Below are 14985 nucleotides of genomic sequence, written 5' to 3'. Positions count from 1 at the left end.
CACATCAACCCTCCCAGGTCCGCACCAACTGTCACCTACTTGAACATAATTTGTACACACATAAGTGATACAAATGACAGCATTAAATACTTTAAAATGGTGGTCAGTTTTAATGACTGGATGCTGGTGCTTTTAACAAACATAACACCTTACACTATTTCATCCAATCACGGCTGTCACATGTCTCTTTAGTGACGGCTCAGCGAGCAAGCGATTCTGCTATGCAGAATAGCATAGTGTTTTGTATTAATGCCTATAGACTGCGCCCAATTCACGCATATACGGACCCACATGAATTTTAACAGCCACAACCGTTTATTGTTGACAGATATGTAATACTCAACATTCGGTGTTGTTCCTTGTGTGACAGCACATTTTAAACTTTGATTTAACAAAATGCGCTGTGATATTTTGACCTTATAAATAGCAGCTAAATTCCCCCCTCATTGTGTGATATTAATTCTACGTTGAACGCGTATGCTTAGTCTGTCTCACTGTCCCTGAACCACATTATTTTCCCAACTGCCACATACCCTCTCTGCAGTGCTAAAACCCTAAATAAAACAAGTCTAGATTTCCTCAGGTTCTGAATCTCTGGTGTCCTTAGGGCTCCTTTTCAATTTAAACGGGCTTGTTGGTTACTATCAAAATTATATATATATATATAAGCATTAGTTTGTCGTGTGAACACTCGAGTCGGCAAACTCATACCACTCATAAGATAATTGAATAATAATCACAGACCACTTGAACCTGAAGGTCACAAACACCTGGGCCGGAAAGGGGACTTTCGAAGGAGGATGGGTCAAACAAAGGTCACACCTATGTTGCATCATAAAAAGAAAATGGAGGATATGGGCTTCAACCCCCCTGTATACAACAAACATATCCCCATGAAAAAGTTGTTTATTATATCAATCACTGGGTTGACCCTTAAAACTAATATCCCTCTGAAGATCCGGGGTAAAATTGGTCTTCAGCAACCCATTCATGTCGAGAGGTGACTAACAGGATCAGGTGGTCAGGCTCGCTGACGTGGTTGACACATGTCATCGTATCTCAGTATCGTAGATTGATGCTCATGATGTTGATCACTGGATCGTCTAGTCCAGATCCGATTATTTACAGACTACCGCTACATGGCTGAAATTGCCTGGTGTGGCGGTCAACAAAAACAAACTAAACACAGCATTCAAGATTGAGTAATTCCTTTTCCATTTTGTGTCTGACATTTCATTGAAACTTACTGAAAAATACTGACTGAACATTTCTGGAATGCACCAGGAATTTTATGTACATGAAATATTTGTCATCACTTTGAAGTGGCAAGTTGCATCATGTTAAACCTATCTGCAATAACAACCTGAATAGGAAAATCTGAAAAATGTCACTAACCAAGTTTTTTTCATGATTGCTCGTTTCTAATGAACCAATCATCAATTGTGAGATTCCCAATACTAATAAAAACTGGAAAATATTAAAGGAAAGCTTGAATTTTCCTTTGTTCCTTTGAAATGACGACCCTTTCGACTTCGACTTTTGACGACGACTTTGACGATCCGATGACGATCCGGATTTCGAAATTTTCTTTGTCGATTGAAAGTCGATCGACGATTTTCCTTTGTTCTGAAATGGATTTTGAAACCGAGGATCGACTTTGAAAGATGATTTCGAAACGCCTTTGAAACGCCGACGACGCTGACGCTGATTTTGCCGATTTATCGACGCTTTGATGCTGATGAAGATTTTGATGCCGATGACGGATTTGAAATTCGATTTGATTTATTTCTGAGTTTCGACGATGATTTCGATCTTTCCTGATTTGATTTTTCTGATTTTCGATTTCGCGAGCTTTCGAGGATTTTTCGCGGATCTGGAAATTCTGATTTTGTTTTGTCGATTTGACATTTTTGAAATGAGTTGATTTATCGTTGACGTTTGAGCCGTGATCGATTTCGAAATTTTGTTTTGAAATTCTTCTGAGTATTTTATTGATTTTTCTGGTTTTTGTTGATGACGACTTTTTCTTTTGATTTTTCGAGTTTATTTGCCTGGATGAGTTCCTGAAATTTTTTCGAGGAGCCCATTGATTTTGATTTCGAGTTTTTTCCGGAGATTTATTGATTTTATTTTTCGGATTTTTCCTTTATTTTTCTTGAATTTTTGACGATTTCTGATTTTTGAGTTGAGGATGTCGACATTGATTTCTGAGTTTCTTGAAATTTTTCGGATTTTTCGAGTTCCTGATTTATTGATTTTTCTGACTTTTCTGGATTTTCTTTTTCGATTTTTCTGATTTTTGAGCCGACGACGACGATTGATTTTTCGAAATTTCGAGATGATGACGCGCGATTTCGATGCCTTTCTCGATGACGAATGACGCGCGATTTTTTGATTGATCTTTGATTGATTTCGACGACGATTTCGAGTTTGATCGACGAAACGATGATTGATCGAACGTCGACGTTCTGAATTTCGATGCCGATCGATTCGACGTCTGAAACTTTGATGTCGATCGATTCGATTTTGAGTCGATACCGATTTGACCGACGAAACGGATGTCGATCGACGATACCGGATGACGACGGATCGACGTTCGACGTTTGAAACGACTTCGACGGAGTTTCTTTGAAACGATTTGATGAAAGATCGATCGACTTCTGACGACGCCGATTTGATGACTTCTTGACGGAACGCCGATCGACGTTTGATGACGACTTTGATTTTGATCGACGATTGATTGATCCTTTGAAAGTTTGATTTTGAAATTTCGACGTTTGATGACGACTTTGACGGATTTGACTTTGATTTGATTTATGATCGACGACGATTTTGTGCCGATCTGGAAACGTTCGATCGACGATGACTTCTGAGATTTTGATCCCGGATATCGATTTGCCTTTTGAAATGATTTCGAGAAACGATTTATGAAACTTTTGATGCTGGAGATCGACTTTGATGCGGATCTGATGAAAGGAACGATTTGGTTTCGAGGATTTCTTTGAGTTTTTTCAACACTCCCCTACCTTCCTTTCTCCCTCCCTGCCTTCCTCCATCATTCAACACCCTCCTGTCTCCTCCCTGCAATCCTCTATCATTCAGCACTCTCCTACCCTCCCTGTTTCCCTCGATTATTCAACAGCCTCCTTCCATTATTCAACAGCCTCCTGGTACTGGGGTTGTACGGGTTGTTCATGTGGTTCCCCGAGCTGTTCAGTCGGATTGAGAAGTTCGGAGGGACACCATGCGACCCCGGACCCATCAACACAACTATCAGCAACTCCACCGACGACCAAAGCAACACGACCATGTGCGAGTCGCCGAGTAACACCATCTTCTTGGAGGGTTTCCTAACAGCAGCATCCAACCTTCCTGGAAACTTGTTCACCATTTTCCTTATGGACAGACTTGGAAGAAAACTACTACTTTGTGAGTGTTTTTTGTGAGAAGATGGAATTCATATTAATAATCATAACAGTAATGTTCTTATCTATTTGAAAAGATGCCAAACAATATGTCATGCTAGGGGCCTGGTCATCTGAGGCAGCATAATTACTGTGTTGAGTTATCTCCCTTTGGGGAGCCAGTAGCCTGTGACTCTGTGATGGTCTCAAGTTTAAGTTTGTCCTGCTTGTGTTTATATCTTCCCGAGTCCTACCCTCATGAGTTTTACTGTAACTGGTAATAACTCTCCCCCTCAAGCTGACAGGATCTGATATAACGGGAATATTGTTCCCAAAATATCACGCCTAAAGTCAGACTTCCTTCTCATTCACGACACCGCCTCTTCTATGCCTGCATGCACACACGTACATCTTTGCTGTTCACTGTAAGTAATTTGATATTGACTTGTCAGTGCACTGATGGATGTCGGTTAGCATTTTGCGAGTAAATTCTGATGAACAGCTTAGTAAATGGCTGTGTCACACGACATCATACCACACCACATCATATCACACCACACCACATCATACCACACAACACCATGACATCACACCACACCACCACATCATACATCATACCACACCACATCACACCACCACACATCACACCACACCACACCACACCACACACAACACAACACAAGACATCACTATATCACCACACTGCACCAAACCACAAGATATCATACCACACCACACTCATGCTACACCACACCACATCACACGATATCATACCACACACATGACATCATACACACCACACCACACCATACCACAATACACAACACCACATGACATCACACCACACCACATCATCATACATCATACCACACCATATCATCACACCACACCACATCATCACACCACACATCACACCACACACACCACACCACACCACACCACACTACAGCCACAACACAACACGACATCACACCACATCACATCACACCACGCCCCTCATCATACATCATACCACAAATAGACCACACCACACCACATCATACTCACACCATACCACAGGCACACCACACGACACCACCTAACAGCCACAACACAAGACACCATGCTGACTACATCACACCACACCACACCAAATCACACACGATATCATACTACACCACACCACATGAAATCACACTACATCACATCACATCACATCACACCACACCCTATCACACATCATACCACACCACATTACACCACACAGACACCACACATCACACCACACACATCACACCACACCACAGCACAACACAACACAAGACATCACACCACATCACACTACACACACCATCATACGACATCATCACACCATACCACACACACACATACATCACACCACACCACATCATACCACACCACACCATACCACACCACACCACACCCACACCATGTCCTACACCATGTCCTACCACACCACAGCCACACCACACAATATCATACCACACACCACACCAAACCAAACCACATCATACCACACCACACCACAGCCACACAACAGCACACCACACCACATGACATGACATCACACAACACACACCATCACACAACATTATACCACACCACATCACACCACAAGACACCACAGCACACCACATTTATCACATGACATCATAACACACCACTTCACACCACAAGACACCACACCACAACACAACACAAGACACCACACCACACCACACACAGCCACACTACACCACACCACAGCCACACTCACACCAGTACACCACATCACACGACATCACACCATATCACACCGCAAGACACCACAGCACACCACACCACACTACAGCACACCACACCACATTATACCACATTATACCACAGCCACATCACATCACACCACACCATATCACATCACAAGACACCACACCATAACAGACTACACCACAGCCACACCACAGCACACGACATCACACCACAGCCACATCACATGACATCACACCACACCAAACAACACACCACACCACACAACACTGTAGACCACAGCACATACACCCCTGCCACACTGTATAACACCACACCACACGACATCACACACCACATCACACCACACCATACCACACCACAAGACACTCCTATAACACACACCACCACACACACCACATTATACCACAGCCACATCACACCATATCACACCACAAGACACCACTCCACCCGACACCACAAGACACTACACCACACCACACCACATTATACCACACTACACCACAACCACATCACACCACAGCCACAACACACAACATCACACCATCACCACAGCCACACCACAGCCACATCACACCATCACCACAGCCACAGCCTAATCACACAACACCACAGCCACACCACACCATCACCACAGCCACAGCCTAATCACACAACACCACAGGCACACCACACCACAGCCACACCACATGACATCACACCACACCAAACAACACATCACACCACACCACACCACACCACACCACACAGCACCACATCATACATCACACGACATCACACCACACCATATCACACCACAAGACACCACGCCACAAGACACTACACCACACCACACCACATTATACCACAGCCACATCACACCTCACCATATCACACAACAAGACACCACTCCACTTCACACTACAAGACACTACACCACACCACACCACATTATACCACACTACACCACAGCCACATCACACCACAGCCACATCACACAACACAACATCACACCATCACCACAGCCACATCACACAACACCACAGCCACATCACACTACACCACAACCACACCACACCACAGCCACACCACACCATATCATACCACATCACACCACACCACATCACACCACACCACAGCCACACCACACCACAGCCACACCACACCACATCACACCGCAGCCACACCACAAAACAAGCACACCACAGCCACACCACATCCGCACCACACCACAGGCACACCAGAGCCACATCACACCACAGCCACATCACACAACATCACACCATCTCCACAGCCACAGCTTAATCACACAACACCACAGCCACACCACACCACACCACAGGCACACCATCACCACATCACATCACACCACACCACATCACAGCCACATCACACAACATCACACCATCACCACAGCCACAGCCTAATCAAACAACACCACAGCCACACCACACCACAGCCACATCACATGACATCACACCACACCAAACAGCACATCACACCACATCACACCACACCACACAGCACCACATCATACGACATCACACGACATCACACCACACCATATCACACCACAAGACACCACACCACAAGACACTACACCACACCACATTATACCACCACCACATCACACCACACGATATCACACAACAAGACACCACTCAACAACACACTGCACCACAGCCATATCACACCACACCATATCACACCACAAGACACCACTCCACCCCACCCCACAAGACACTACACCCCACCACACCACATTATACCACACTACACCACAACCACATCACACCACATCCATATCACACAACATCACACCATCACCACAGCCACACCACACCACAGGCACATCACACGACATCACACCACAGCCACATCACATGACATCACACCTCACCAAACAACACATCACACCAGACCACAGCCACACTACACCACACAACACGACATCACATGACATCACATGACATCACATCACGCCATGCCACATCACACCACATCCCATCTCATGACATCATACCACACCACATCACACAAGACACCACACCACAACACAACACAAGACACCACACCACAACACAACACAACACACCACATTTATCACACCAGACTACACCACCGGCACACCACACGACATCACATCACACCACATCCCATCACATGAGATCATACCACAGCACATCACAAAAGACACCACACACCACACAACAAAACACAACACAACACAACCACACCACAGCCACACCACACCACACCACATCACATTTCACCACACCCCATCACACATCATACCACACAACATCAGACCACAAGACACCACACCACACCACAAGACAGCACAACACAACACAACACAACGCAACATATATCATACAACACCAGACCACACCACACCACACCACACCACATCATACCACACCACACCACAGGCACACCACACCACATCACACTAAATCACATCTCACCACACCCCATCACACATCATACCACAGCACAACACAACACACATCACACCACACACAGTATTCAGGGAAGAATATACCCTGATTCCTATTTCCTTGTTCATGGTTACCTCCCCTTGCTGACTCTTCTCTGTTCTTGCAGCCTCCAGCATGTGTATATCGGGGCTGGCGGTGTTCATGGTTACCTCCCCTTGTGGACTCTTCTCTGTTCTTGCAGCATCCAGCATGTGTATATCGGGGCTGGCGGTGTTCATGGTTACCTCCCCTTGTGGACTCTTCTCTGTTCTTGCAGCATCCAGCATGTGTATATCAGGGCTGGCGGTGTTCATGGTTACCTCCCCTTGTGGACTCTTTCTCTGTTCTTGCAGCATCCAGCATGTGTATATATCAGGGCTGGCGGTGTTCATGGTTACCTCCCCTTGTGGACTCTTCTCTGTTCTTGCAGCATCCAGCATGTGCATATCAGGGCTGGCGGTGTTCATGGTTACCTCCCCTTGTGGACTCTTCTCTGTTCTTGCAGCATCCAGCATGTGTATATCAGGGCTGGCGGTATTCATGGTTACCTCCCCTTGTAAACTCTTTTCTGTTCTTGCAGCATCCAGCATGTGTATTATCAGGGCTGGCGGTGTTCATGGTTACCTCCCCTTGTGGACTCTTCTCTGTTCTTACAGCATCCAGCATGTGTATATTAGGGCTGGCGGTGTTCATGGTTAACTCTTTTCTGTTCTTGCAGCATCCAGCATGTATATATCAGGGCTGGCGGTGTTCATGGTTGACTCTTCTCTGTTCTTGCAGCATCCAGCATGTGTATATCAGGGCTAGCTGTGTTCTCCATATGGTTCGTACAAACCAAGGTACAGAATGTAGCAATATCGTGCGTGTTCGGAGCCGTCTCCACCATCGGCTGGAACGCACTTGACGTTCTCTCCACAGAGCTCTTTCCAACCAACGTCAGGTATGTTGTACTCCAGCTCTTCCCAAACATACCCGTGAATTCGTCATGCTTGTTGTAAAAGGTGACTAATGGAATCGGTCGGTCAGACTCGCTGATGTGGTTGACATATGTCATCATATCCCAGTTGGGTTGATTGCTCATGCTGTTGATCACTGGATTGTCTGGTCCAGACTTGGTTATTTACAGACCGCCGCATATAGCTGGAATATTTCTGACTATGGCATTAAACAACAAACTAACCAATCAAATTCTACTGAAAGTACTGTCAATATGTTAGATTTGATTTACACAGAGACCATCTACCGGTATATGGTCTCTGAATTACATTATAGTACTGATTTGGGTATGTCCAACTTGAGGTCAAAAACTTTTACACCCAAAGTGAAAAATATAGTTATGTTGTGATGTATAAAGGGTAGAAGAATGTAACTGAATAATTGTAACAAGCTATTGATCAATTTTTGTCACCTTTTTCTAACAACGAATCTTGAAACTCAGTCGTCAGCTAATCTGTCTCAGCCTGACTGACGACTCGAGTGCATGCCAGCTTTCTCGTCAGTGACTGGTCAGTTATTTATAGAAATGCTCGCTTTGGTTTCTATAGCTTTACTGTGAGGCCCCGATCGAGGACTGACAAATAACGAAGAAAGATCATTATCATTGCGAAAGTTACTTCATTTCGTTCTTGTATCGTGTCAAATTTTAATAGCTATATTTTGAACAGGTATGAAATGAAATCTTGAGTTTATTTTCAGTTTGAAACCGTTAACATTCCAGAAATTATCTGGTAGCCCACGGACAAATAAGACACCATTATTTGATCGCCCAAAATGAAATCTGACTTGAACAGGGCGTCGGACGATGAGATTTTTGAACTTGTCTTTATGTACTGTATATGAACACAGATAGGCCAAATTGTATTGACCAGAAAAAGCATTGGATGGCGGTGGGGTAGCCTAATGGTTAAAGTATCACCCTGTCATGCTGAATTTCTGGGTTTGGGTCCCTACATGGTTGCATTATGTGAAGCCCATTTCTGATGTACTCCACTGTGATATTGTAGGAACATAAAAGCGGCATAACACTAAACTCACTCACTCATTCCTGACGACGGAGTGATAGGTAACCTTGAAAACTCACTCTCTCACTCTTTGTGGAATACACCATTATCCAAACTGCCTAAATCTGCATTACAGAACTACAGCATTCGGTGTCCAAATAGGCATGGCTCGTATCGGCGCTATCCTCGGCAACGTGGTGTTCGGTGAACTTGTAGACATCCACTGCGCGGTACCAATGATCATGGTGGCCGTGTTGCTGTGTCTGGGTGGCCTGACGTCCATCAAACTCCCGAACACCACCGACGTTGACATTCATTGATGTGCAGAATCTCCCAACATCACATACCCCACATCTGTGTACAGGGATTGCATTGGGACGGTGTTCAGAGACTCTGTACGGAGCTTTTTGCAAGCGCTGTTTTTGGAGAGTAGTCATGTGTAAGGTTTTCTTTTTTTCAGGGAAACCCTTTAAATCAGGAATACTGTTTTCTTGATGCCTACTGTCCACAACGTATTTTACCGCCCAGAATAATTCAAGGATCATCCTTAGAAATGATGAGTCAAAAATATTTTTGGATGTTAATGTTTGATTTTGTAACGTTTCAGAGTCTTACCCCTTTTTCAAGATCTGGGTTAGAATTGATCTTCAACAACCCATGCTTGTCGTAAAAGGTGATTAACGGGTCAGGCCTGGTAGACACAGGTCACATCATATCCTCGATGCTCGTGATGTCAATCATTGAATGGTCTGGTCAAGACTGGATTATTTACAGACCATCACGATATAGCTGGAATATTGCTGAGTGTGGTGTTAAACAAGTAACAAACATGTCCAAACAAAAACTCCTTCTTCAGTTGAATGACACAGAGCTGATATATATCACAACCAGAAAACTTAAAACAATGGAAAATAACAGTGTAGGAAACTACTGCCCACCCGAACGCCCGAGACAGGTTAATTCTGTGGAGGGCTGGCAAAAAATAAATCTTACTAGCCCGATGGTTGGGCTCATATTTTATGTGTAATCATGAGAATCTTAGCTTTTGTAACAAAAACACTTGAGATGTATTAGCCGAGATTCGTGTCAAGCTGGTTTAATTTTGTGGAATTCTGTGTCAAGTTCATGACACTGATGTACGGCGAACGTCTATTGGTCAGTGTTAGTGAGTGAGTCAATCGTAGCAAGGCTTGGAACAGCGGCAGTAATGTAAAATGGCTGCGCCCAGTAAAGTGGCTGTGTAACATGTTGCCCCTATTTCTCGGATTGCCAGCAGAAAGCACTGTGATAAAACTGTTTCTTTTTATGGGCATTTTTAAATAAATATGAAAGCAAAGATACTTAAGAGTTTTGTTTTCAGGAGCCCATGCCTGGGATCCGGCGGTCAGGCTAGCTGACCTTGTTGACACATGTCATCGTATCAATAACATAGATCAATGCTCATGCTATTGATCGCTGGATAGTATGGTCCAGACTTGAATAATAACAGACCGCTGCCATGTAGTTGGAAGAGTGCGGCGTTAAAAAACAAACAAGCACAGACAGTCAGATCACAGAATGAAGGTGGACTTCAGTGCCTATATAACAAGTATATAGTGAGTGAGTGGGTTAATATTTTAAGTCACTTTGGCAGTATTTCACCCACATCGTGACTACAGATATATAGGATTATGAAGGAGTTATCACACTGTATAGTATCATTATTTATATACAAAGAATTTAATTAAGCACCCCCTGTATTTTTGCAGTGATAAGGTTTCCAACACATACATAAAACATCTCGTGGCGACCACGATGGAAAAACATGAGTTTTTCTGACCTGTATCATCCTTTGACTCATAAAATGACAAAATGAATAGAATCCATGTTTATTTTATGATGATAATTGCTCATATTTTAAACCCCCCGCTGATTTTCATGCTGTACAAGGCCCTGGAATGTTAAATGTTGAATTAATTGTCATTTTGTCATTTTGCATGTCTTACACGATTTAAGGTCAATATCGAGTGTAACCTCTATGTGACGATATGACAGCCTGCACTCTCCTCCTCATACCACCTGTCAGCCTACTAGGGGCGGTGGGGTAGCTTAGTGCTTAAAGCGTTCGCTCGTCACGCCGAAGGCCCGGGTTCGATTCCCCACATGGGTACAATTTGTGAAGCCCAGTTCTGGTGTCCCCCGCCATGAATATTGCTAAACACGGCGTAAAACCATACTCAGTCAGTCAGTCAGTTAGCCTACTGATCCTCTGAATTCCTCGTGTAAAGCAGCTTCCAATTGGGCTAGGTTCTGTACAGGAGGATCCGTTTGATGTACACAACGACCAATCATGTCCTAGATATGCTTCAAATGGTTACTGTCGGTGCCCATTCAATCATGAGATATGTCAGGGGGTGCTTAACTAAGTTCTTTGTGTATATATACGGTATCACAATGGCATACAGGGTATGGCTATCCCCACAGGATTCAGAACTGTGTTTTGTATATACATGTATTCCAGCATTCCACCATTCCAGATGTAAGTCATATATACTGAGGGAAACAGGTAATAAGGGAACACATGAAATTACAAGTTTCTTGACTATTTTCCAAATTTCTTCACACTCTTTATTTTGCACTGTGGGTGAAAATATTTCAAGGAACACTGTGATAAAGTGGTGTTCCCTTACTTGTTTCCCTCAGTATATTATTTCTGATCAATTAGAGCTTAGTTGAATTTGTTAAGCGGTTAGTTTCTCAAATGCAATTAAATATGCTATATGACAGACTGTTTTAAGGGTTTGTATGTACATTTGGGTTTGTGTTTTATGGTTGTACTATGGACAAAGGTGTATATGATTGAACTGTGTTTATGATTGTTGGTGATTGTTGACGATTTTATGTTGGGCTGGCTAAAATTATCGATAATTGGCAATATCGTTGATAGGAAAGATTATTGATAATTATCGATATGACTGTATATATACCAAGGAACTAGAATAAACATGTTTACAAAAACATTAAAATAAAACACTATGAAAAAAAGACATTTTTTATCTTTTGTATAAATACCTGCAATACATTTTCTTGCCAAAACAAGAGAATTATTTGTCCTAGGCCTGTTCCAGAAAGCAATCGGAGCTTCCATACTGTAATGAAGACTTATAGCAATATATCATGGCCCTATGAGGAATGGAGCTCCCTTACTGTAATGAATACTTATAGCAATATATCATAGCCCTATGAGGAATGGGGCTCCCTTACTGTAATGATGACTTATAGCAATATATCATAGCCCAATGAGGAATGGAGCTCCCTTACTGTAATGAAGACTTATAGCAATATATCATAGCTCTATGAAGAATGAAGCTCCTTTACTGTAATGAAGACTTATAGCAATATATCATAGCCCTATGAGGAATGGAGCTCCTTCACTGTAATGAAGACTTATAGCAATATATCATAGCCCTATGAAGAATGGAGCTCCCTTACTGTAATGAAGACTTATGGCAATATATCATAGTCCTATGAGGAATGGAGCTCCCTTACTGTAATGAAGACTTATAGCAATATATCATAGCCCTTTTAAGGAATGGAGCTCCCTTACTGTAATGAAGATTTATAGCAATATAGCATAGCCCTATGAGGAATGGAGCTCCCTTACTGTAATGAAGACTGATAACAATATATCATAACCCTTTGAGGAATGGAGCTCCCTTACTGTATTGTAGACTTACAACAGTGTATCAAAGCCCTATGAGGAATTGAGCTCCCTTACTGTAATGAAGACAAAATATTAGTGTGATCAACACATTTGATCACACATCAACACATAAATGAGAAAATTCTAATAACGCATTTAAGTATTCTTTATAGTACACTTAATCCATCACCCAAACAGGGCCTGTCGGTAGTTTTTGTTGTCCGCTGCCACATCACAGAATGGAGGACTATGTATTCGGCAGCATCCGTCCGTACGTCCCGATTCTTGTTAATGTCCGCTTGTCAAACTCTTGTTAACGCGATATCTCATGAACTGTTATACCCACTGTCTTTAAATTTGGTGACAGCCTACATTTGGAGGATTACGCAGACACCAGTCGACTTGAGTGACATTGACCTTATCGTCGAGGTCACCAAGACACTAACTGACCACTTTTCAAACTTATGTAAACGCGATATCTCATAAAACGTGCACTCAATTTTCGCCGCCGAAATGTTTTCTAAAAATTTGATCTTTTCATTCAAACGTACTTTATTCCTGAAATATCTTCAGAGTTTGGAGAAGATTCCATGAAGTGACCATGACTAGAAACTACATCACACAAAAGGTAATCTTCTATGTGACCAAAAGATACAAACTTGTAAATATGATATGCTTCATTCTTCTTTAGCAGTGGGGGACATTGCCATGTTTGTGGCAAACACTTGTTTTGCATACGATTTTCGTGCTTCGACATCCGTGGAAAAAAGGCATACAAGTGCCCTTTAAAAAGTGTGGCTCTAAACCTCGAATTATTGTCACCCAAATCATTGTTTAGACATCGACTGGTCCGAAAAACACTAATTTGGAATAATCGGAATATACTACGGCTAATTGAAAATGAAAGATGGCGAGCCTTTGGAATGTTTGAAACCAGAACACCCCAGTGCAATGTTGCACAGCAGTTTAACGTGCACGGGAACACCATTAGCCACTTGTGGAGACGTCATGAACAAAACACCGTCGTTGTAGACCGTCCCCGAAGTGGCCGTCCATCTGTAACCACGCCACTCAACCATCGTTGGATTCGAACCACCCATCTGCGGGAAAGATTCCAACCACCCACACTGACAGCCCGAACAGTTCCTGGTGTCAACAGAATATTACCAAGGACCATTCGCCAGCGTCTGGCCGCACACGGATACGTGCTGGGCGTCCTGCCAGACAAACCTGACATTACGTCATCAACGCCTACGACTGCAGTGGTGCAGACAACATGTACGATGGAGAGTATGTGAGTGCAATTTAGTGATTCTCGACGTTCACACCACTACGTTCATATTAGGGTAACGCTATTTTGCAGGACATTATCATTTGCAGAAGCCCGAGGTGTTTCATTAACTGCCCGACGAAGGATTCATACAATGGTATCGGTTTTGAAGCATCTACTGCTAACAAACAAATGACGAAGGTCACCGACTCACTTTTTACAAAAATGGAAACGTCATAGAACAAAACAAATGACGTCACTGTTCAGCGTGACGACATTGACCTGAACCTTTGCCCTAAGCTGGCAAATTCAGTGAACATTAATTTCACTAAGGACATTTTTCCCGTAAACACTCGTGCCTCGTGGGCTATTCTCTAAGTATATTGGGGAGTTAATGTGTTAGGATGTTAGGGTGTAAGGTTAA

At 43.2% G+C, this 14985-nt stretch overlaps 1 protein-coding gene across 1 annotated transcript; it reads left to right on the top strand.

The window, feature by feature from the left end:
• The first annotated feature begins 3188 nt into the window (after positions 1-3188).
• LOC124261875 (synaptic vesicle glycoprotein 2B-like) lies at positions 3189-9929 on the top strand. Its single transcript, XM_046696243.1, has 3 exons — positions 3189-3429; positions 8390-8549; positions 9746-9929. Exons 1-3 carry the CDS (start codon positions 3195-3197, stop codon positions 9927-9929), a joined length of 579 nt encoding a protein of 192 aa, XP_046552199.1. The 5' UTR covers positions 3189-3194.
• Positions 9930-14985: the final 5056 nt, after the last annotated feature.

The sequence above is a fragment of the Haliotis rubra genome, unplaced genomic scaffold, assembly GCF_003918875.1.
Source record: "Haliotis rubra isolate DU_JTF1 unplaced genomic scaffold, ASM391887v1 Scf813, whole genome shotgun sequence".
In the NCBI taxonomy this organism is placed as follows: Eukaryota; Metazoa; Mollusca; class Gastropoda; order Lepetellida; family Haliotidae; genus Haliotis; species Haliotis rubra.
This window is presented reverse-complemented; position numbering and strand designations above follow the sequence as displayed.

Coding starts and splice junctions, on each gene's coding strand:
- LOC124261875 (XM_046696243.1), top strand. CDS start 3,195: ATGTGGTTCCCCGAGCTGTTCAGTCGGATTGAGAAGTTCGGAGGGACA. Junction 3,430..8,389: donor TGGAAGAAAACTACTACTTT/GTGAGTGTTTTT, acceptor CTGTTCTTGCAG/CATCCAGCATGTGTATATCA. Junction 8,550..9,745: donor CTCTTTCCAACCAACGTCAG/GTATGTTGTACT, acceptor TCTGCATTACAG/AACTACAGCATTCGGTGTCC.